At 39.8% G+C, this 26,475-nt stretch overlaps 1 protein-coding gene across 1 annotated transcript in view; it reads right to left on the minus strand.

Moving 5' to 3' along the window:
* Positions 1–14,051, minus strand: part of LOC129379605 (NACHT, LRR and PYD domains-containing protein 3-like) — a 31,192-nt gene extending 17,141 nt beyond the window's left edge. The window contains 5 exon segments of the mRNA XM_055060420.1: positions 8,700–8,873; positions 10,585–11,758; positions 11,761–12,375; positions 12,497–12,713; positions 13,890–14,051. Of these exon segments, the coding sequence (XP_054916395.1) occupies positions 8,700–8,873; positions 10,585–11,758; positions 11,761–12,375; positions 12,497–12,713; positions 13,890–14,051 (2,342 nt within the window).
* Between the last annotated feature and the right edge of the window lie 12,424 nt (positions 14,052–26,475).

Consider the following 26,475-nt stretch of genomic DNA (forward strand, 5'->3'; position numbering starts at 1 on the left):
CCTGGAAGCTCATGTCAGGCATCATAGCGGCCAAGATAAGCAAACACATGGATAAACACATGAGCACGGCACAGAAGGGTATCGGTGTAAATAGCAGAGGAGCCAAACACCAACTCCTCGTAGACCGCACAGTTGCCCGAGACTGCAAAACCCGACACACCAACCTGTGCATGGCTTGGATTGATTACAAGAAAGCCTATGACTCAATGCCGCATACTTGGATCATTGAATGCTTAGAGATGTATAACATCAACAGGACTCTGAGAGCCTTCATTGCAAACTCGATGAGGCTGTGGAAAACCACCCTTGAAGCCAACTGCAAACCACTTGCACAAGTGTCCATCAAATGTGGCATATACCAAGGAGATGCTCTGTCCCCGCTACTGTTCTGCATAGGCCTGAACCCCCTCAGCCAAATTATCAACAAGACTGGCTACGGATACCGACTCAAAAACGGGGCCAACATCAGTCACCTTCTCTACATGACATCAAGCTGTATGCCAAGAGTGAGCGAGACATCGACTCACTGATCCACACCACCAGGATCTACAGCACTGACATTGGGATGTCATTCGGACTAGAGAAATGTGGTCGGCTGGTCACAAAGAGGGGGAAGGTCATCCACACAGAAGGGGTCTCACTCCCAGAAGAAACAATAGCAGACATAGAGGACAGTTACAAGTACCTAGGTATACCACAAGCAAATGGCAACCTCGATGAGTCACAAGGAAAGGAGCCACAGCTAAATACCTCCAACGAATAAGGCAAGTCCTGAGAAGCCAGCTCAATGGCAAGAACAAAATCTGTGCGATAAACAGCTATGCCTTGCCAGTAATCAGATACCCTGCTGGAATAATTAGCTGGCCAAAGGAGGAGATAAAAGCCACAGATATTAAGACCAGAAGCTACTAACAATGCATGGAGGGTTCCATCCCAAATCCAGCAACTTGAGACTGTACACGCCGCAAGGAAGGAGGCAGAGGACTAGTGAGTGTGAGAACCACTGTCCAGGACGAAACAACTAAGATCCATAAATACATCAGGGACAAAGCCTCAACAGACAATGTGCTCAGTGAATGTCTCAGACAACAGGGAACGGAGGTTGAGGTGCCAGAGATACCATCATGGGAGGACAAACCCCTACATGGGATGTACCACCAGCAAATAACCCAAGTGGCTGATATCAGTAAATCCTACCAATGGCTGGAAAAAGCTGGACTCAAGGACAGCACAGAGGCCCTCATCCTGGCAGCCCAGGAACAGGCCCTAAACACCAGAGCAATAGAGGCCCAGATCTACCACACCAGACAAGACCCAAGGTGTAGGTTGTGCAAGGAGGCCCCTGAGACAGTCCAGCACATCACAGCAGGGTGCAAGATACTGGCAGGGAAAGCGTACATGGAGCGACATAACCAAGTGGCAGGCATAGTGTACAGAAACATCTGTGCAGAATATGGACTGGAAACCCCAAGATCAAAGTGGGAAACACCCCCAAAGGTGGTGGAGAACGCCAGAGCTAAGATCCTGTGGGACTTCCAGATCCAGACAGACAAAATGGTAATGGCGAACCAACCAGACATTGTCGTAGTGGATAAACATCAGAGGAAAGCCGTTGTGGTAGATGTAGCAATACCAAGTGATTGCAACATCAGGAAAAAGGAGCACGAGAAACTAGAGAAATACCAGGGCCTCAGGGAGGAACTGGAGAGGGCCTGGAAGGTGAAGACCACAGTGGTGCCTGTGGTCATCGGGGCCCTCGGGGCAGTAACCCCAAACTGGAGCAGTGGCTACAACAGATCCCAGGAACGACATCAGACATCTCAGTCCAGAAATGTGCAGTCCTTGGCACAGCCAAGATACTGCGCAGGACCCTCAAGCTCCCAGGCCTCTGGTAGAGGACCCGAGCTCAGAGGATAAGAACCACCCGCGGTGGGTGAGAAGGGAATTTTTATTTTATATATATATATATATATATATATATATTATATATATATATATGTATATATATATATATATAATATGTATATATATATATATATATATTATATATATATATATTATATATATATATATATATATATATACATATATATATATATGTATATATATATGATATATATATATGACATCAAGCTGTATGCCAAGAGTGAGCGAGACATCGACTCACTGATCCACACCACCAGGATCTACAGCACTGACATTGGGATGTCATTCGGACTAGAGAAGTGTGGTCGGCTGATCACAAAGAGGGGAAGGTGATCCGCACAGAAGGAGTCTCACTCCCACAAGGAACAATAGCAGACATAGAGGACAGTTACAAGTACCTAGGTATACCACAAGCAAATGGCAACCTCGATGAGGCCACAAGGAAAGGAGCCACAGCTAAATACCTCCAACGAATAAGGCAAGTCCTGAGAAGCCAGCTCAATGGCAAGAACAAAATCAGTGCGATAAACAGCTATGCCCTGCCAGTAATCAGATACCCTGCTGGAATAATTAGCTGGCCAAAGGAGGAGATAAAAGCCACAGATATTAAGACTAGAAAGCTACTAACCATGCATGGAGGGTTCCATCCCAAATCCAGCACCCTGAGACTGTACACGAGCCGCAAGGACGGAGGCAGAGGACTAGTGAGTGTGAGAACCACTGTCCAGGACGAAACAACTAAGATCCATAAATACATCAGGGACAAAGCCTCAACAGACAATGTGCTAAGTGAATGTCTCAGACAACAGGGAACGGAGGTTGAGGTGCCAGAGATACCATCATGGGAGGACAAGCCCCTACATCGGATGTACCACCAGCAAATAACCCAAGTGGCTGATATCAGTAAATCCTACCAATGGCTGGAAAAAGCTGGACTCAAGGACAGCACAGAGGCCCTCATCCTGGCTGCCCAGGAACAGGCCCTAAACACCAGAGCAATAGAGGCCCATCTACCACACCAGACAAGACCCAAGGTGTAGGTTGTGCAAGGAGGCCCCTGAGACAGTCCAGCACATCACAGCAGGGTGCAAGATACTGGCAGGGAAAGCGTACATGGAGCGACATAACCAAGTGGCAGACATTGTGTACAGAAACATCTGTGCAGAATATGGACTGGAAACCCCGAGATCAAAGTGGGAAACACCCCCAAAGGTGGTAGAGAACACCAGAGCTAAGATCCTGTGGGACTTCCAGATCCAGACAGACAAAATGGTAATGGCGAACCAACCACATTGTCGTAGTGGATAAAAATCAGAGGAAAGCCGTTGTGGTTGATGTAGCAATACCAAGTGATTGCAACATCAGGAAAAAGGAGCACGAGAAACTGGAGAAATAACAGGGCCTCAGGGAAGAACTGGAGAGGGCCTGGAAGGTGAAGACCACAGTGGTGCCTGTGGTCATCGGGGCCCTCGGGGCAGTAACCCCCAAACTGGAGCAGTGGCTACAACAGATCCCAGGAACAACATCAGACATCTCAGTCCAGAAATGTGCAGTCCTTGGCACAGCCAAGATACTGCGCAGAACCCTCAAGCTCCCAGGCCTCTGGTAGAGGACCCGAGCTCAGAGGATAAGAACCACCCGCGGGTGAGAAGGGAATTTTTTATTTTTCTCTCTCTCTCTCTCTCTATATATATATATATATATACAGATATATATTTAGAAATAAAAAAAACTGAAAGAAAGACAAACTCTAATTGACTCCTATTTGCTTCTTTCTTTTTCCTCTGTCTGAGCCTCGCTGCGGTGCGTCTGACCTCTGACCTCAACTCAAACCTGTCTTACCATGGCCGAGATGATGTTCCTCCCCCCTCACCAGCTAATGACAGTGATAAAGAAGACAAAGAAGAGATCTGCTGATCCTAATTTTCTGACACCAGGAACTGTCATTGAGCAACTACTGCATGGAGTCCTGCTGGACATTTGGACTGAAACTACATTCCTGTGTTTGGATGCAACTGAACTCTTACAACCTCCGCTGGTCTTCTCCCTGACATCAGTCTGGAAAAGGAAGGATAATGTGCTTCAGAGACAACAAACTGAACTGTTTGACCCTTGTTTCATTTGTGGACAGCATGGACATTGAGTGAGGGACAGTCTGGGCAACTCAAAGATCCAATACAGAACCAGTTGGACTGACAGGAAACTGCAGAGAGAGAGGAGGAGAGGACCAGGCTGCAGCGACGCCAGCAGCAGGAGGAGGACGGAGAAGTGAGCTCATCCAAGATATGTTTTATACACATACACAACTGTTATAAACTGCTACTGCAATGAAGACTTGCTTGCTTTATAACCCTGTTCACATATTATCTATCCAGAAAATAAAGTCTTAACGGCTTTTTTGTTCAATGATAGACAAATTCTCTCAGTTTGTCCCTTTTAACTCTGAGTCCTGAACAGCAGGGCCACTGCTAAGGATCCTCTTAGGGTCCATGAGCCACAGGTTGGGAAACCGTGAAGAGAAAACTGCAATCGCTAAAAGATCAGCAAAGAACTAATGGAAATTATGCCACTAAATTACACCAGCTAAAAATGATCAAAGATTCTAAGCTAATAATTATTTACAAAAGTTTTCGTTTTCTTTTTTTAGGACTATCTTGATAATACATGCTAGAGTGGATTTAAAATCAAATATCTCTGAATGTTAAAATAAATAAATAAGAAATAAATGAAATAATATTAATTGCAGTTAAATTGAACAGTTATGAATCTACATTTTATTGAAATAGGTGAAGTGTTTAAGCAGCAGGACATTCAGTTGTGGCTGGTTTCCAACATGTCTGAGATAGCTCTTAAAATGTATACATTTCTTAAAAGAAGATTTTGACAACTAAAGATAAATATTAACACATTGAAATGTTGTTGACAAATAAAAGAAAATTCTTGAAGCTTCGGAAAATTGTATAACCATTTGAGCAAAGGAAGACAATGGAAGCAGACTATAAATTTGTGACTAAAAAATCTGATTAATTTTCATGTTTTTGTTTGTGTCGCATCACGTTGATGGAAATGAGTGTGATTATGGGAACAAACAGATTGCACTCAAGAACTGAGTAACTGATCAAATTATTATTTAAATCATAAAAATTACATTGTCAACTGGTCTGAAATGCAAGGTTAAATTAAATTGTTATATTTTATCTAACTAGTTACTCCAAATTGATGTTTTTGAATTAACATAATGTTTTCTAGATAACGCTTAAAACCTTTAATCCAAGGTTGATTAATTGATGATCATTAAATTCATAAAGGAATATTGAATTAGAGGATTTGAGATTTTGGCTTAATTTCAGAATGGTAATTTTCATGTAAAAGGGTAATAACATTGTTCTGCAGCAGAGCCAACTCTGGGTTGTGCCTTCTGTCAGGAGTAAAACAAAAGTGCTTCACCTTGATGAATTTGATAACATCCATATGTAAGATCTTTAACAAAATGCCTCTTTGCTAACAGCTATCCTTCAAGCAATATAACTGTTAGCTAAAACTAGCAGGGTGCAAAATGAATGATGAGGAAATTTTTCAAGTCAATAACAAACCAGTTCTCCCAAAGTCTTATCTAAAGCAGCCGCAATTGTGGCACAAGGGCGATGCCATGTGTCAACAGGGGGAATAGTGGGGATAATACTACAGTATTTAACAACATATGGACTAAATTCTTATCTAAAAATTTTTGTTCTGCATAGTTTGTGTTAGACACAATCCACAAGGGAACACAAGGCCAAAAAGAGGAAGTTTCCCAAAGCCTTCTTATCCATTCCAAACAATGCAAACAAATATTGTTTGGTAATTATTGATGCTTTTTCTAAATGGGTTGAAATAGTTCTAGCAAAGCATCCAGATGCTTTGACAGTAGCTAAAGCTATGTAAACTATTATTCCAACTCCACAAACTAGACTGAAAAGTAGATTAAAGAAAATGTGTGGAACACCGTGGTTAAAATGTTTAGATTTGGTAAAGTTGTACATGAGAATTACACCCACACAAGAAGGATTAACACCATTTGAAATAATTCATGGCAGACCATACAGATTACCAATATTTTCTCCAGATTTGCAACATGCAGATGAGGAGCAAACACAGGCAGATTACATGATCAGGACTCTGAAACAGAAGAAGGTGTCAAATGCAAATTTACTGCCCTCTGACTCTCCTCTCCCGCAGGAAACCACTCCCACCAAGCCAGGAGACTGGGTGTTCATCAAAGTCATAAAGAGGAAGAGCTGGGCCAGCCCGCGGTGGGAGGGACCATTCTAAGTGCTGATAACGACTCCAACTGCTGTAAAGATTGCTGAACGACCCAGCTGGATTCATCTCAGTCACTGTAAGTTACAGAGAGTGTTGGAAGCCTAGGTGGGAGCAGGTGGGAGTCCACCTTCACAGGGGACTGGCTTTTTAGGGTCACTCGTCTCAACGGTGGTGAAGAAATCATCAACCCCCTGTTCTATAGAGTCCTGGGTAACTTCTAACATCTCTGCAATCTGAGCAGCAATGGGATTCTCACAGGCCAGGTGGAATCTCTGCTGCGCTGTGACTGCAGCATGTTTTTTGTTCTGGAGTGGAAGCTGCCTCAGCCTCCACAAGATAAGGAGAGAAGCACAAACATTCTTCCCCCAGTCTCATCCACATGACTACAGCACTAACCTGTGGTGGCAACTAATGAACAGGACTGCTCATGAGGTGAACGAGGTGAACTGCTGTGTGTGTGCACAGCTGCCCTACGCCACACACAACTCAGGCCTTCGACCAGGAGCTGCCGCTAAAGAACTTTTTGGAGCTATGAACTGTTCACTTGCTGCTGATGTTCTTCCATTTCCACAGACTGTGATGAAAAACCAGAGACCATTTCCTTGGCAGGAGCCAAACCAGGGTCTCTCAGGAACTGCATTTACAACAATGGAACTAGAACCCTGGGAATGCTCCCATGGAACCTGTGTAACACAGTTTACACCTTCTGCGAAACAACACCGGAATCCATCGACTGCATCGCCTGCAGAGGTCAGGAGCCAACCTCAGGCTGCAGCATCTGGAACGACAATCCAGACTGTCACGATTTGCTTCAGGAAAGGAGGTTCGTTCGACATCACTCTGCAGACGAGAGGACGACAGGAGACAGCTTGTTGCAGCACCATAGTGCCAGGAGACTATGGTCAATAGGTGATGGCTGACTGGTACTTCCTGTGTGGACATGGAGCTTACACGTTTTTGAAAACCGTGTTGTGTTGGCTTTTCTCACAACCTCTCAAAGAGGCGTCTGCAAGATCATAGGTTCAGTATGAGATGAAAGAGGAACTGGTGGAACTATTCATGATGCCCTGCATGATTTGGAAGAGCTTAAGAACTATGTGGACAGTGCAACTCAGGGCTCACAAACTTTTGACTTTCTTTCTTGGCTGACCTACAGACTCTGGTGGCAGCTTTTGTTTAAGATTGGAACACCCATCTTGACTGGACTGATCCTATTCTGTCTGTTCACAACCTGCATCATTTCATGTTTTCAAAGCATGCTGTTAAAGACATTTAACACTGCTCTGCTCAGCTATCAGTTGGTCAGAGTAACCTCTGACACAGATGAGGACTACATGTTGCTCCAGAAGAAAGAAGATGACTGGAAAATGAGTACATGAGATGATGTCTTGTAAATTAATAAACAGATTGAATCATTTGCTTGATGACTCCTACACTGAAAATGTGAAAACAAATAGTGTTAGTGATGATAACTGCACTTGATTTTCTGCTGTTTGTTTGTTTTTGGGTTGTTTTTTTCTGTGTTCTCATTCTTACATTCAACATTATTATATTATTAACAAAACATTATATGCATTTGGTTTTTAATGTTTCTTTTTTATTTTCTTTTTTCTATCCTTCTTATATTATATATTATGTATTCTACAACTCTTGTATAACATGTGTAATCCATTCTTTTTATTTTTATACTATTTTTTGCATAGTTATTACATAAGAATTATAAACAGGGGGGAATGTTAGAATAATTATGTTTTGTTATCATTCTTACATTGGTAGCTATAATAGATTTATTATTCACATCCCTGAGAAAAGCTCTCATACTTGTTAGACTTTGGAGCTGCAGCCACTTGTATCTTCGGGATACTCCTATCTGCCTCCCTCCACATTCCTTTTCTACTTTGTAATAAAAGAGAAAGCCCTAACAAAGGGTCTTCAGAGCGCTCAGTGAACGGCTGGAAGCAGCGGTTTGCTGGGTTGTCTCCTTTTGCAAAAGCTTTCATAAAATTCACTTGCGTTGTCTGTTTGTTCTTTTATCTAGATTCACAAATACCTATCAAGATTCACCTGTTAATAACATAAAATAGAAATAAAACTGTATTTTATTCTGTAGGTGATAAATTGTACAAATTTGTCATTTGTAAAATGGATGATAAAGTCTAACAACTGGTTGGAGGAAGAATCTGCAATAATGCTTTTTTGTGTCGTGCAGTATTTAGCAATCTATCAAGTGTTCAGCGATACACTAACAGTTAAAGCCTGATCTCCATCTTTCTACATTCCTCTCTTCTTGGTTCTTTCAGCCTGGAATAAATGAAACCAACTGAGTTTATGTGTCAAGACTTAGAATGATTAGCCTCATCACAGTCAGACATCTACTGATGTTATAATCTGATACTGAAATAAATTTACATAATATCTTATAGCAGGTAATGGACAGAAATCTGGTTTCACCAGGATTGAGGACATTTTACCTGAGAGTTTCCAGGTTGCAGTTTGGACTCTTCAGTCCAGCAGAGAGAAGCTTCACTCCTGAATCCTGCAGGTTGTTGTTACTCAGGTCCAATTCTCTGAGACTGGAGGACTGGGAGCTGAGAACTGAGGACAGAGCTTCACAGCTTCTCTCTGAGAGGTTACAGCCACTCAGTCTGAGGAGACAGGGAGGAAAATATGTTATTAATCCATCAAATGTTTGTGTTACTTTACAGTCAATAATATTCTTCTTGGACTGATTGAAGAATAGGTCATATTTTTCTAAACTTTATGATATCTTTATTTTGAACTTCTTTATTCTTTAGTTGGGACTCAAGACTTGAAGATCTGAACTACAGGCAACAAGGAGGCAAGAGAAATATTAAAATCTACAATAATCTGCATTAATTCAGTGACACTTTCATAGAAGGTAGAGAATTTCTGCTGCTTCAACATGTAACATCATGAATAGTTGCATATGAGAGTCTGTCTCTCCTTTACTCATCACCTGCTAGCAGCAGACTAGGAAACAATGTACCGATAAATAATCAGTAAATACCAGTAGATGGTTTGGTTTCCTAGGTACATTAAGCACCAAGTGAAAGAATCCTAATGTTTTAATGGGCTGCTGTTTACAAAGTTGTACAGTCCATTTAATCCCAAAGTTGTTTCTGCAAAATAAGAGCATGCATTTCCATCCTTAGACCCCCTAACATATTTATGAATTAATTAGAGGTGAGCTGATTGATCGGCCACCGATCATAATTGGTTGATTTCCATGAAAAAGTATATGATCAGTGATCACCGTCTCCTGTTGTCGATCACATTAATCTCACTTCTCAGCCTGCATGTGCAGCTCATCTCATCTTTCCTTCTCACTGCACAGCAACAAATCCTGTCATGAGGAACTATAACACTCTGATAGTGAATGGGGAAGTTTGTGTATTGCAGCGGGAAATTACCTCACAGGTGAAGCATGTTAAAATCCATCAATAAAAGTAATCTAATATGACATTTAATAAACAAGCATTTGATGGAGTTTAGCTACATTGAGGCTCAATGCAGAAACAAAATGACATCCTGAGCGACCAGACAGCAGGTAAAGCAGCTCAACTACCAACAATCACCTGGATCAGCATCACGGTCAGAAAGATAAACAAATAACCTGAAAAATAATCCGAGTCTTCAAGCTGGTGGTGAAAGACACTGGTTCTGCTCTTGCTGTTGAACCTTCACTATTCATTACTGGTAGTAATATTTTATAAACATAGCGCTCTTCCCACTATTCACTCAGAACCAGCAGCTCCGGGAGGAGAAAGGCTGCTGCAAGTCATTTTAAGGATGTCCATTAGTCCCCCAAAAATGATGAAACCCCAGGCATGATCATCAATCAATAAAATCCCCAAGAGCCGAACTTGAAAATTGGACGTTATGTCACTAACACTTAACTTTCATCAACAACTCAGAGGGAGAAGTCAGAGCTCCGTGTAACTCAAATAATGTTCTGGCAGGAACCAGGTGCAGGGAAAAAAATATATGTTTCATACGAGGCATGTACATTTTTCTTGACGAATTTTAATATTCGAATCATTAGCGGAATCGTTTCAGCCCTACATTTTACACCTATTGATGTTCATGGTATAATCCTCCAGTTTAAAGGACAAAATTATACAATTCCATAAGGAAGTAAGTGAATCAATTTTAACATAAAACAGAGTTCTTTTATTACTTTAATATGTAAAATTATGTCCAGATGCTCAAGGAAATCTGTCTCCCAGAGACACTTTTAAGACACAATGCACTGATAAATAAAATGTAACATAAATATTTACCTCATCAATAGCAGATTTCTATCCACATAACTGCAATAACAATGTGTGTCCTTACAGAGCTTTGTTGGAGGCTTTAACCACTGGCAGCAGCCTCAGAAGAACCTCCTCTGAAGCAGAGTATTTCTTCAGGTCAAACACATCCAGATCTTTTCCTGATGACACTAAGATGAAACCCAGAGCTGACCAATGAGCATTAGACAGTTTATCTGTGGAAAGACTTCCTGAACTCAGAGACTGTTGGATCTCCTCCACTAGAGAACGATCATTCAGTTCATTCAGACAGTGGAACAGATTGATGCTTTTCTCTGCAGACACATTCTCATTAATCTTCTCTTTGATGTACTGAACTGTTTCCTGATTGGTCTGTGAGCCACTTTCTGTCTTTGTCAGCAGATCTTGTAGGAGTCTCTGATTGGTCTGCAGTGAAAGGCCCATGAGGAAGCGGAGGAACAAGTCCAGGTGTCCATTTGGACTCTGTAAGGCCTGGTCAACAGCTCTCTGATGGAGAGACTTTAGTTTAGGTTTATTAAATAATGAAGATTTTTTAGATGTTTGCGATTCTTTCATCAGATTGACACCAGAGTTGATGAAGGTCAGATGAACATGAAGAGCAGCCAGAAACTCCTGAACACTCAGATGGACGAAGCAGAACACCTTGTCCTGGTACAGACCTCTCTCCTCTTTAAAGATCTGTGTGAACACTCCTGAGTACACTGAGGCTGCTCTGATATTGATGCCACACTCTGTCAGGTCTGATTCATAGAAGATCAGGTTTCCTTTCTGCAGCTGATCAAAAGCCAGTTTTCCCAGAGACTCAATCATCTTCCTGCTCTCTGGACTCCAGTGTGGATCTGTTTCAGCTCCTCCATCATACTTGACCTTCTTCACTTTGGTCTGAACCACCAGGAAGTGGATGTACATCTTAGTCAGGGTTCTGGGCAGCTCTCCTCCCTCTCTGGTCTCCAACACATCCTCCAGAACTGTAGCAGTGATCCAGCAGAAGACTGGGATGTGGCACATGATGTGGAGGCTTTGTGATGTCTTCATGTGGGAGATGATCCTGCTGGCCTGATTCTCATCTCTGAATCTCTTCCTGAAGTACTCCTCCTTCTGAGGGTCATTGAACCCTCTGACCTCTGTCACCATGCCAACACACTGAGGAGGGATCTGATTGGCTGCTGCAGGTCGTGTGGTTATCCAGAGGAGAGCAGAGGGAAGCAGTTTCCCCTGATGAGGTTTGTCAGCAGAACATCCACTGAGGTGGACTCTGTAGCATCAGTCAGGATCTCCTTGTTGTGGAAGTCCAGTGGAAGTCGACTCTCATCCAAGCCATCAAAGATGAATAGAACCTGGAAGTGTTCAAAGCTGCAGATTTCTTTGGTTTCACTAAAGAAGTGATGAACAAGTTCCACCAAGCTGAACTTTTTCTCTTTCAGCACATTCAGCTCTCTGAAGGTGAATGGAAATATGAACTGGATGTTCTGGTGGGCTTTGTCTTCAGCCCAGTCCAGAGTGAACTTCTGTGTTAGGACTGTTTTCCCAATGCCAGCCACTCCCTTTGTCATCACTGTTCTGATTGGTTGATCTCTTCCAGGTGGGACTTTAAAGATGTCTTCTTGTCTGATTGTTGTTTCTGGTCTGTCTGGTTTCCTGGATGCTCTTTCAATCTGTCTGACCTCATGTTCATCATTGACCTCTCCAGTCCCTCCCTCTGTGATGTAGAGCTCTGTGTAGATCTGGTTCAGAAGGGTTGGACTTCCTGCTTTAGCAATTCCCTCAAACACAGACTGGAACTTCTTTTTCAGACCAGATTTAAGTTTATGTTCACAAACTGCAGCAAAATATCCTAAATTAACACAATAATGAAAATCAGATATGAAAAAAAATCATCTTTTGAATTTGATTACATCACTAAAGCAAATGTGTAATTTATTTATCATTTCAAAGTTCTTTATAAATCCTCTTACTGGTCTGCAGATGGTCAGCCAGCTTTTCCTCCTTCATCATCCTCAGGAAGTTCAGTGTGATCTTCATCACTGCCTCTCTGCTGCTCCTCCTATGCTCTTCATCATCACCTTCCAACACCTCATCATCTCTCTGACTCTCTGAATGTTCTGGATAATCTGGACTCAGAACCTTCTGGATCTTCTTCAGTTCTTCCTTCACAAAAGTAACAATGTTTTCCTCCAGCAGCTGGAACAGAATAATAGATTAAGGAAACATCAGAGTGAAATCATGGAGCCAAACACCAGATGGATGTTGGACAGACTGACAGTCCTCTGGTCTACAAAGTGCAGCATGAAGGTGACTTTGAACAGAACTCAAGGAAAAGTTGTTGTTCATATACAGACCATAAATATGGAGTCCAGCTGTGTTTGATGGTGCTGGACAGATGGACCCCTGGGAACCTCTGAGCTCTGCTGGTCCACTCTGTGGAGGAACCAGGAACAATTAGGAAGTCAGGAAATATTCATCCAGCAGTTAACAGATTAAATCATCAAAAGTTTCACAATTAAAGCCCTAAAGCAGAAAAATAGACCGTCACATAAACACAATACAAAGACATTAAAAATAAGATGCAATACAAAAATGATGTAAAATAACACCAGAATCATCCAATAGACATTTTAAAAGGTTGATTTTGAATTTGGACTTCAAACAGTCCAAACTGTCAGTAGATCTGATGCTGGTGGAGACAGTTTCCCAGAGCTCGGGGACAGTGGAAGTGAAGGCTCTGTCCACACAGGTCTTCAGGACAGTGTGGGACATCCATCAGGTTCTGATGACTAGATATGAGGTGATGTGGACATGGAGGAGGTCTGAAATATGTGGGTGTGTCCATGTGGGATCCTCTCCTGGATGTTGTGGTGGGGATTTTAAAATGGATCCATTAGATCCCTGGAATCCAGTGAGCTCACATTTTATCTGTCCACACAGAGACAATCAGAAGGTAAAGGTCCATGAAGTGATATCTGGTTGTGAGCAGTGAACCAGGTGATCTAAGTAGTAGTAAAGATTTAATGTTCCTGCTGATCCCATTAAGAACCAGCAGAACCTCTGATGGTCCACATCAGCTCAGTTTGGTTGAGTTCCAGCAGATCTTGTCATGTTGGGTTTGAGTTTCTTTACCCACATGCAGGTTTAGACATCAGACCGGAAGGTTTTTGATTCAATGATTTATTTACAGTTATTATTGAATATATTGAGCCTAAGTTGTCCTCTGGGATCGGGAGCGGCTGGGCGGCTCAGGTACTGCTTGGAGAGGGGAGAGGTTAGTAGGAGCTGGAGTGAGAGGAACTTGAGAGGAACTTGACAGGAAAGTGGAGGGAAAGGCTTACAGTTCATCTGATGGAGGAATGCCGAGGAGAAGGTATCCGTTAGTGCAAAGGCTCCGAGAAGGTTGCGGGGCTCGCGCGGCAGACGAGAGCGTTCAGTCCGGTGGGCAATCGGTGTCAGTGTTCGGGTGGGCGTGGTTCCTAGCTGGGTCCAGGCAGTGCATCCAAAATCAACAAGTGGGACCATCGAGCGATGAATGGCTGATCCACCGCTTCTTAAGAATCCTGCAGCCGATTTCAGAAATCCGCTTCAGGTGCATCAGCCTGCCAGAACGCTCCCACGAAGATCGTCTATTCGGAGGAGCACTCACACCAACTTGAATCCTAACAGATCTCACCAACCACATCATGAAGCTTTCCTTCCCTGAACTGCTCTCACAATGCACACAGGAACCAAGTCCTGATGGACCAGAATGGCTTTACCAGGTATTTCCAGTGGAAATGTGATCCACTGTTAGTCTGACATGGAGCCAGGAAGCAACAGAACATCATCATCAACATCCAGAGATAAAGATGTGAAGGTGTTTTCATGAGAACAGAGCAGCTGATTTCTGTAGATAATGGATCAAACCTCTGGAAATATAACTGGAAACATCTGAGTTCTTACTGGTTCAGTTTCCATAGTTACAGCAACTAGATACAGCTCACCTCTCTGATGATGGAGATCCAGGAGATTTAAAGTGAATGGGAGGATCCATTGACACGTCAATTTTAAAGGACACACAGCTGGGTTCTGGTTCTGGTTCTGGTTTGAATCTCTGATGGATCCTGATAGAAAAACATCCATTATAAATTTTCTGTGGAGGTTTGATTTAAAGATCATTTTTATTTTGTCTCCTTGTAAAATAAAGAGGTTTGAGACACAACAGAACTTCATCAACTTCATGTTCTAATTGATTCCCATCAGAACCGGTCCAATCCTCCAACACATTCCTGATCATTGATCCTCCTACATAATGTCCGTCTTTTTAAAGAGCAGAAAGATTTGTTTCTGAGATTTTGGGTGATGGTTAAAATCGGAATCACAAAATCCATGTAAACATTTTTCTTTCAACATTAATCATTCATCAGATTTAAACAACAATATTAATATCAACCTAGACATTAAATTCACTTCTTTCTTTTGGTTTGTATCTTAATAATATTTGATGAATTAAATGTGCCTGTTTCATTTGGAAAAATTAAGTTGATGCAAAACAGAATAAAATGCAGTTAAATGTGAGGTTCAAAGGTCATGTCAGCATAATAGTTTTATGTCCTGATTGAGGATTTTCTTGTTCTTTATATTTTACATTTAGAGGTTAAAGCAGAAAAGTGAGTTTATTCTGGTTGGATATTTTGTTTCCTGTTATTCATCAGCAGTAATGTTTCAGTTCTGGTTGCCTATAGAGAGGATTATCACTACATGAATGATTGTTTATTTAATATCAGGGAAACATCTGGAAATCAGATGGGATTTCTAGACCTATGTTAACTAGATGGACCTGAAAAAACTATGGATAGAGACTGTGGATCTAAACGGACCTGATTAATACTCCAAAGATCTTTTATTAATTTACCAACAATTCAGTTCGACTTCATTGCAGCCATTGGTAGCCAGTATGAAACTGGTTGTCGTAAGTAATACTTAAGTGTTGATCCATTGTGGCTTTGTTAAGACGTGCTGAGCGGTTAATTTTCTACCTGTTGATTGCATGTAAAGTCAATCCAGAGATCTTCTTGTTGTTCAAATTCATTCCAGTCAGATGAATAATTTGTGAACAAATCCCAATTACTCCAGTATTCATGGCAACAGCGTTAACAATGACTCTGCCACAGCAGTCAATAACTTGTATGCCTTTCAAGGTTCAACACCTGTTAACTCTTGGTTCTTATACTGGAGGCCATTGTCCCATCTAGTCACCAAAAAACCCAAAATATACATATATAGAGACCAATAAAGTCCATGATACAAAGTTCCTAAGTTGATTATTAGACCATGTAAGCATAGAGACATCAATGTCATTGATGTATGACATATAAAAAGAAAATAATCTAAAGTCTAATATTCCCATTAAACAGAACTTATCATCACATGGCCACAATAACAGATATAAATAGAAGTTACAGCAGTTAGAAACAGCTCACCTCTCTGATAATGAGGCTCTAGAATATTTAAATAGAATGGCTTCGACCTTTGACCTGTTGCTCTTCAAGGACACACAGCTGGGTTCTGATTCTGGTTTTGGTTCTGGTTCTGGTTTGAGTCTCTGATGGATCCTGACAGAAACATGATGATTAAAACTTAATCAGCAAAGAGGAGCAGCAGCAGCTTCATCACCACGTCTGTTCTGGCCTGATATAGTGAACGCTGTGTGAAAAGGGCTGTGGACAGTTAGAGATGGTGACCTCACCTCTGACCTTTGCTCTGGCTCTCATCTTCCCCACACAGAGTGGTTTTAGAGGGAGGGACTCCCTCCTCTCTGTCCTCACACTGATCCATGCTGCTGAATCCACATCAGCTCACACACACTTTCTAGCTTCACCTGCAGAGGAAACACACATCATTCATCTGCACATCAACTCTGATCATCCTTTACATCATTAGTGCTGGAAAAAGATCAGCTGCTCCTCCTCTGATTGGCTCTTCTTCTCTGCTTCATATCAGTGTCAGGTGAATGCAGTCAGACAGCAGAGAGGCAGAGGAAGCTGCCATCAGCTGCTGCACTTCTACTATCAGTCCACTAGAGTCAGATTCAAGCCTTTATCACGTTTGATGGGAATTAGAGGAATTTGGATTATTTAGTAGGTTGCCCGAGGCATTGTCTCATCAGTGGCGGAGCTAGACTTTTTTTCAAGGGTGGCCAAAGGTGAGCAAGGCTTTATCAGAGGGGTCCACATACAAATGGACCGTTCCATGGAACGAAAGGAAAAAATATTTGTTTCCTTTCGTTCAAAATTAATTAATATAACTAGTTAGATTATAATTCAAAGCTTTCATATGACATAGCCTACTTACATTTCAGTCATTATAAAACTTAATGGTTTTTCACATATTCTTACCACAGACATTTCAAGCAAGAGCTGGGAGATAGAAAACGTTACAGGGCAGCATGTCACTAAAACATATGTTAAAAGAATCTGTCTAAAACACGATCTATCAGCACTAGCATAGCTAATATAATAAACGAGGCACTATGCAGCGGTACACAACCATTTTTTTTTCTTTTTAGAAATGTATGACAAGTGCCGCCTCTCATTAGGAAGGTAACAGCGGTTACAGCTGAGCGGTAAAATGTTGTAAATACCTGCAAAACTCCTGACGGTGTAACTCTAAAGCCGCGGATGTGTTTTGGATCAAGAAGGAACCAACATGTCAGTTTAACCAATGAACAGCGTCGGGCATCTAGCTACCTTCAGGGACAATCGGAAATTACAGTTTTCCTGGCAAATCTTTGCCGATCTCATAAGTGTTATATTTTAAAATGACCATTTCCAGTGGGTGGCAGTAGGGGTGGCCAGGGGTCTGTTGGGGGTGGCAAGTGCCACCCCGGCCACCCCTCTGGCTCCGCCACTGTGTCTCATGGTTTTAGCGACATAGTGGGTGTAAAATATTGAATAAAAGTATTTCATAAAATGCTCCATGACTGGCTTCATTTTTCCAGTACATTTAACTTTATGACAAAGTTTCAAGTGGATTGTCCATATTGTATCCAAGAGTCTTCTTGGTGAAGCTTCTTTCCAGCCGTCCATGATTCACTTGGCAACAGATGGCTAACTAGCTAGAACATTTTTATGGACTACGTTGATATGAGTGGAGCTCCATGGAGCGTCAAAGTGAAAATGATGGAAAAAAAGGGAGCAAGGAAAAATGAAAAACTGGATGCATATTTTGTGTGTTTTTGTTGGCAGTGATTCAGGCCCGCACAAAACTGCCAATTCAGTGAAGGAGTTGGATTAAAAAGCTAATATTCTGACTGAATCAAACACATTTTAATATTTTATATTGAAAGGAAGCAGCAGGAAACTGTTGCATATGATTTTAATGGTGGAGAGCTCTTTTACAAAAGTCTGATTCAGAAATCCAGGATGAGAGATAAAGCCAATCTTGACACAACGCCATCAGTTCATTCTAGTTTTATCCATTTCACAAAAACAAACCAAACTAAGGAGTTGTGACTCACTTAGTTTGAGCCAGGCCTAAATAAATCAGATGACTATATGTTAACAAATGTCTTAAAGAAACCATGAGTTCGCTCACAGGCTCACTGATGCTATAATAGATCATTTCCATTCACCAAACCTCACACCAAACAAATAACATCTTTTGATGGAAGATTATGAGGAATTGAAGAACATCAAACTCAAGGCAAAACAACTGTTGGTACAATAGTAACCAATAGTGGATTGAATGATTGAAGGCATAATTTGCTCAAAATGTACATTTTCAAACAATTTCCTATTAAAAATCATCATAATCAGCCATTTGCTCAATTTAACAACTTTAAATTCATAAATCAGAAAGTCAATATTATAATGTGGGGGCCTGATAGTGTTTATTTATTTGTCTTTTATGCTTTTATTCTCCTATTATCTTCCTCATCTGCTGTGCGTTTTGCTCTGTGTTTTGCACCATCACTTTTGGATCCTCTCTTTCATATCTTTCAAATTGTAAACAATGGATCTGGGTTTGATGAGGAGAATGAGCAAAGGAGAGCCTTTTTTACCCAACAGGATATTTATACATAATGAATCCCTGGGGGAAGTGGAAGACCCTCCGTCTGTCCATATTGTTGGTTGAGGATTTTAAGATGTTATATAATTAAATGTATGATAACAGGATTTCTGCTTTTTGGGCTTGTCAGTTATCTGGTATATCATACAATTCAGAAAACATTGGCAGCTGTTCTGCCCATTGAGAGGCTGCCTGTCTTATACAAGGAAATGCCTTGCTGTGAACATTCAGACTCACATGCTGTGTGAGCAGAACCACAAACAAGAACTGGTTCTTACTGAGAGGAACAGTTCAGTTGCAGTTCCTGAAACCTCAGGAATAAACCTTGGAGAAATTGCAAGCTCAGCTCAGCAGAACCGATCATAAATTTGTCTGTCTGGAGTTGGCATTGAGGTGTAATAGTGAGAACAATTATTGTCATCTGAGTCTGGCTCCCCACTGAGATGCTGGCGTCGCCGGCTCCCCTCCCTCATCCCCCACAGAGCAACCCAGGTTGCTGCAACGCACCAGGTTGCTGCAATGCACCAGGTTGCTGCAACGCACCAGGTTGCTGCGTTGCTCACCTCATTTCTCCATAATTTCTCCCTCTCATACCACATGTCCTGTTTTTTATATTGTCAACATGTTGCTTTTCATATCTAGAGGTTTTTTACAACCTCACTGTGTAATTCGACAAAGTTAGAACATCAGTCTTCAGAAACAAACTGTAACATAAATCTTTTTAAGCTTGATAATAGTATTTTCTACCATCATAATGTTAAAAATAATAATAGTACATGACTGAATATCAACATGAATTTGCAGCATTTTATTTCAGGAAGGGAAAAAAGACCAAAACATGCAGACAAGATGGTGAATCACTGATAAACACTTTGGTTTCTGATGGGTTTGGGGAACCAGGATGAACTAAGAACAGCAATTTATCCTCTGCCAGGTTATTGGCAGAGGATAAATTGTCACATATGTGGATAATTGGATAAATGTAACAGATGTGTTATTGCTTTTGAGAAACCAAATCAAGGTGTAATTAAGTCAGGATATCTGATAAATCATGGTTTCTTCTATCTTTTTTTGGGAAACAACTTAAAGTTTGAATCCAGGAAATAGAAACATGAAATAATTTGTTCAGAGAAAAACCAAAGAAACATCAGCTGTTCATCACTAATCTAATAATCCTGAAGATTAAACTTTAAAAGGAAGAGAGATGAAACTTTGACCAGAAATCAGAAGTGGATGTTTTCTAAAAACATGAGAGAAAACAAACAAGAAAATCAAAGTTCAATAGGAAAAACAAGAAAACTTACAGTTTGATCAAATGATCCAAAGAGTTGATGAAGAATATATGAACAACAGTCTGACTCTAAAACTGAAAGTAAATGTGAGGGATGTGGTGGGACTGATGACATCACAACTCACATGATTTTTAGTTTCTTCTTTCAGAGCAGCAGAAAATCTGCAGTGAAATTAGAGACGTGTTGATAAAACCTTCATGAGGAAAAGAGAAGTTCTGATGAAAATGTTTCATGATGGAATCATGAGGAGAAAAAAGTCCAGAGAAAAATATCAGCTGATTCCTGCAGCAGTAACTGAACTGACTATAAATACAAACTGAAGATAATCAGAAAGATCCAACAAAATAATCAGTAGTTCCTGATATCACCAAACTACTGCAGCTGAAATAACATTATTTCAGCTGCAGTAGAAAGTAATAATCTGTGGGATATAGTAATAATCCCACAGATTATTACTATAGCTCATATAAACTGTCTCCAATATATATTTATATAATTATTCTCTTATTTCTGAATCATGATTCATTTCACATTCCTGGTAAAAGTTACTCAAAACATCAAAATGTACAAATAATATGAATTATAATTTACTAAAAGTTACTTGTGGAAAACCACAAGGGTCAGAACTGGATCCTAAACTTTATTACTTTACATAAATGATTTATGCAATGAATCTAATTTGTTAACATTTACTTTATTTGCTGATTCATTATTTTGATCTGGTCAGTTTGGAGCAGCAACAGTTTAATGGAAGGAGAATTACAAATATTGATGTGACAAAAATAGATTAACACTAAATTATGGAAACATTTTAATATTTAGTAACAAGGAAATAAATAAATGAAAGTGCAAACTTTAAAATGTTATGATTTAGTAGAGATCAGAACAACATTAATTATTTACAAAGTCTATAATAAACTTTCATGATGTAAAGAAACATTGTTAGAAATGAAAGAAACTATAAACTAATAGAAAATGATTTATTTAGGATGAATATTAAAACAATTGTAGTTCAGTTAGAAGGATTTCTAGTTTGCAATATTTTAGTGAGGAGATAAAAGTGTTTTTCTCTCTTTAAAATATTTGCTAAACAAATAAAATCAGGTTTATGATGTTTTAAAGTTTCTCTACAAACTTAGCTGGAAATCCTTGAAGATGTTTTAGAAAAATAAACAGGAAATATTTTGCTGCTTTGATTTGGATGATTTGTAGAAAAGAGTGAAAGTTTGAAAAGTTTGTTTTTTCTATCTGAACTTTTTTCAGTCTACACTTTGTATTCTTGCCATTAACAGTAATTTAAACTTTCTTTAATTATTTCAATTCTTGTCTTGTTTTTCCAGCTTTGAGTTTGTCTTGGTTTTGTGTTTGTTTTTTTTTTTTTTTTTTTTTTGCTCTTTTCATTTAATGAATAAAATCATAATTTGAAAACTGTTTATTATATTTAATAAAGTTTTCTTCATCAAATGTTAAAATCAGTTTGATGATCTGAAACATTTCAGATCAACAAAAAGGCAAAACAGAAATAATCTGTAAAGGAGCAAATACTTTTCACAGCACTTTATGTTTCAGGTCACAATAAATCAAGCGGTCCACTCTGGATTTAGAAAAATGTTCTGTTTAAGGTGTGACTGAAGTCCAGTTGTTCTGGGATTCTGGATCAGTCCAGAACCTTCTGGATCAACCAAACCAGATGCTCAGATCTTCTCATTACAAATGAAAGAAATTTGATTTCTTGATTCTGTCTGGTTGTAACTTCCTCCTCAGCATGTCAGTGTCCTGCTTAGGCCTCTAATCATCATTTGGTTCAGGTTTGTTGAATCAGAACTACAACATGCAGGATGTCGGCCCTCCTGGACAGACTTTGGACACCACTGGCCTAAAGCACCGCATGAGATCACTGACCATAAACTAATGTCAAAATATATTTACATTTTGATGTATAAAGCATTTCATTAGTAAAAAATTTAAGTGCATGTTGTCCACCTGAGTGGATATTTGGATAAATCCTATAATTTGATATATTTTGTTTTACAAAATTTTTTTCAGACCATTTTTAAATTTCTTAAGAAAATCAAAACCACTTTGGAAAAATAACATTGACTTAAAAATATTATAAATGTATGAAAGGGTTAAGAGATCTTACCTGCCAACCGCCATCATGATTTACAAAAACCCTTTGAAGACTTTGTATTTATGAGTTACAACAAAATTTAATTTCTCTTTAGGATCAATTAAGTTTTTTTTATTTTTTTTTATTGAATTAGCTTTAAGACTGTCAAGATTTTCCTTCCAATTTGTGATCTATTACCATTTGCAAAAATCAGATTTCCTAAACTCATTTTATTTCTGTATCATTATGAGCTTGACATCACTTTTTATTTTCTTGTTACTAAATATCAAAACTTCTTTTGCCATAAATTTGTGATATTGTATTTCTTTCCATACCAATTTGTTCAATGCTTGTATTTAATGGCTCCAACATGGTGGATGCACCAAGACTTGGTGCATTCAGACAATTTCATAATACATTTCATCATAGCTGTTGGATGTGGTCCATTAAACCCATAGTGGGCTTAATGGACCCATGGTGGTTTCTAAAAAGAAGCTTCTAAAAATGTCCCAGAGCTTCATAATGTAGAACCATCAGCACATAAAGTAAATGTGAACCAGTTAGATTCATTATAAATATCATTTATATAAAGTGAAAACATTTAGGACCCAGTACTCTAATAACCTCCAGTAAATCTGAGTTTTATCTCCTCAGGTTTTGGTTAAATTTCCATGAAACTTTGTCAAATATCAGGGTTTCCTCCACAAGGTTCTCATGAGAGCTTGTTGGAGTTCTGGTCCATTCCTCCTGACAGAACCAGTAGAACTGGGTCAGGTTTGACGGCTGTATTTGTATAAATATTAATATTTTATGACCAATTTGATAATAACATGACAATCACAGAGAAGCAGAATATTTTCCTCTCTTTCTTCTCCAACATGTTGGGTCCATTAAACTGAACCATGTCTGCTGTTGGCAGCAACAAAGAGACTCAATTCATTTTTGTTAACAAAATCATATTTTAAATTTTCTGATATTTTTCAAATCAATCAGATCTTTTCTGTCCAAATCTGATCTTCCAGTTTCTGGGATTTTTTTCCAAGGTGGAAAATGTTCTGCAGTGTCAAGAAAACCTGAGATCATCCCAGTTCCCCATGCTGGAGATTTTAATTTAACAGCAACAATAGATAAAGTTACCTTAAAAGTTAATCACACAATAACATCAAGACCCAACAATAGAGTTAAACTTCAATAAATCAATCTGGTTGTTTTTGTCTCCTGTAAACTTTGCTTTACTTCTCCTTCCTACTTCTACAGGGTGAATCCCAGCAGATTTAGGAAACTCATTTCCCCCGTTAGACGGAGAGCTGGAAGCTCATCTCGTTCTCTCAGAAGAGGAAGCAGAGAGAGAGAGTAGAGAGAGAAGGATGGGAGGAGATGTGCAGCAACAACAGCAGGTTCTGAATGAAACTAAATATAATAACATGTTCTCCCTGTTATTCTGTAAAGCACCGTCAACTTCAACTAGTTTCAATATGGGAATATTTAAATGTAAATGAAGAGTTAGAGTTAAAATTGAAAAATAATCTACTGACATTTAAACAGGAACAGAACAGGATGAGCAGCAAATGAATAAAATGTGTTTATTGCTCATTAAACATACAAAAAAATAACATTTGTATCCAAGATGAATTTAATAATATTGGAGTTGACAGAAAAAAAAGTGATTGAGAAAAACTGCAGTAAATTCAAAGAAACTGAAATGATAAAAGAAAGAAAAACAATCAAGAAAACATCCTGAGATTCATTGTGAATCTTTGACTGAAAACATCAAAAAACAACATGATGATCCAGTTATAATCCTGGAATAATCCCAGGGTTGTGTAGAAAAGTTTAACCAAGACACAGATTGGATCTATGAAAATATGTAGAGACTGAACTATGTTTTAATCAATGAGATTTTCTAGCTGGATGAGAAACTTTAGTCTCTTTAGACTCAAATCAGCTCAGAAACACTGAGGAACCATAAGACCAGAACCTGAATCCAGGAATCAGAGGTTCAGTGAATGTGGTGTTGAAGGTGTGGAGGAGGATCAGTGAGTCAGAGGAGACTCTGTAGAAGGACAGAATGCCAGCAGGACAGTCCACATACACTGCTACTCTGTTAGAGACAGAGGAGGAGGAGAGACCAGTTTCTCTCTTATTGTGACAGACAGAGTAACCATCAATATCAGAGCAGATCAGACTCCATGAATGATCATTATATCCAAACCAACAGTCTCCACTGTTTCCTTTCCTCCTGATTCTTCTGTAACTCACTGATATATTAACATATCCTCTCCACTCGACCTCAAAGTAACAGCGACCAGTCAGACCAGTTCTACACAGCAGCTGATACCAGAAATCAAATCTGTCTGGATGATCAGGATATGACTGAAGCTTCTTCACATTTGTCACCTTCCTGTTGTCTTCAGACAGTTTGAGCTCTCTGCTCACTGTGTTTGTGTCGATGGTGAGTTGACAGGAATCTGATGGAGAACAAACACAATCCAGCTGCAGTTATTGATCATTTATTGACACTTTGACTCCTGAATGAGTGATGTGACAGTTTGAAGATGGTTGAATGTGAGCTGCTTTGTTGTCATGAATCAGATGAAAAACACACTTACATCTCCATGGACCTGGAGTCAAGAATCGGCCTCCAGCAGGCTCCACCCTGAAAGGAGGAGGGGGGTCAGACCATCAGTCTCTTTCAGCACTTCCTCTACCAACCAGCACCTCCAGGTGGCGCTGCACACATTTACAATGAGCCCAAGAAGAAGAAGCAGCATCCTGAACCCAGCAGCTGCAGTAATGGCTTGTGAAAGTAATCCTCCCTCCACTGCAGAAGTTCTGGATGAGCTGATCTTGTCTTTTTATCTTTCCTAGTAAATTTATCAGAACTTTGGATCTGAACCAGTTTCTGCTCTCATTTTTACATTTTCTAGTTTTTTCATCATTCACTGCAATTCTTCCTTCCTTCTGGAAAACAAGGGATTTATTTTATTCCCTGATTTCATTCATACTTTTGATCATTTTCCAGATGTCGCCCCCTGGTGGAGATAAACTGCCACATAGATGGATCTACTAAACTTCTAAATCTCTTTGCATTATGAATAGTTTTCTTCACTTTTTCACGTGTTTTATATTTTAAAACAAACAAATTCATTAAAGTTTAGAGGTTCAGCAGCCAATCAGCTTCTTGTATTTCCTCAGTAGATCATCAGTGGAAGCCCCGCCCAGCCCATGATGCTCCTGGTTTGTGAAGACAGAGAGACAAACTGAACTCTGATAGGAAACAGTTTCAACTGATTTTCTCTCTCCATCCTCTTGGTATATTTGGCCCCCTGCTGCTCTGAATACCATGTTATTGTGGCGCCAGTAGATGGGTTTGTTTCCAAGTTTCATTTTGAACCATGTGGAAGATTCATACAGTTTTTAATTGGATGTAGTTTTCAAACTTACACAGCCAAATTTACCAGCAATATTTATAATTTAACTGTAATAAATACAAGCCAAATAGTGAATTAGCATAATACATTTTAAACTTCAAACTAAATGTTTCCCAGCAGACAGACTAAAGACATTTCTCCCTCTTCCTCCTCTATCAGACCTTCTCTGCTCCTGCAGCAGGTTCCTCCATACCTGAGAGTTTCCAGTCTCCAGTGTGGATCCTTCAGTCCAGCCGACAGCAGCTTCACTCCTGAGTCTCCTGGATGATTGTAGCTCAGGTCCAACTCTTTCAGATGGGAGGGGTTGGAGGTCAGAGCTGAGGCCAGAGAAGCACAGCCTTCCTCTGAGACCAAACAGCCTGATAAGCTGCAGACACACAATTCATCACATGATGAGAAAATGAGAACATGGAGGTAGAAACCAAGGTCTGAATTGGATATTTTCACGACAAGAAAACACACAAGAAACAGGAGATTCACCTGATGATAACATAAAATAGAAATAAAACTGTTTCATTTTGTAGATAATAAAAAAATATAAATTTGTTATTTGTAAAATGGATGATAAAGTCTAACAAGTGGTTGGAGGAAGAATCTGCAATAATGCTTCTTTGTACTCTAATGATGCAACAATCTGTCAAGTGTCCAGCGTTACACTAACAGTTAAAGCCTGATCTCCATCTTTCTACATTCCTCTCTTCTTGGTTCTTTCAACCTGGAATAAATAAAAACCAGCTGAGTTTATGTGTCAAGACTTAGCATGATTAGCCTAATCACAGTCAGACATCTACTGATGTTATAATCTGATACTGAAATAAAATTCACATAATATCTTATAGCAGGTAATGAACAGAAATCTGGTGTCACCAGGATGTAGAACATTTTACCTGAGAGTTTCCAGGTTGCAGTTTGGACTCTTCAGTCCAGCAGAGAGAAGCTTCACTCCTGAATCCTGCAGGTTGTTGTTACTCAGGTCCAGTTCTCTGAGACTGGAGGACTGGGAGCTGAGAACTGAGGACAGAGCTTCACAGCTTCTCTCTGAGAGGTTACAGACCCTCAGTCTG

The sequence above is a fragment of the Poeciliopsis prolifica genome, unplaced genomic scaffold, assembly GCF_027474105.1.
Source record: "Poeciliopsis prolifica strain line A6 unplaced genomic scaffold, Auburn_PproV2 SCAFFOLD059, whole genome shotgun sequence".
Lineage (NCBI taxonomy): Eukaryota > Metazoa > Chordata > Actinopteri > Cyprinodontiformes > Poeciliidae > Poeciliopsis > Poeciliopsis prolifica.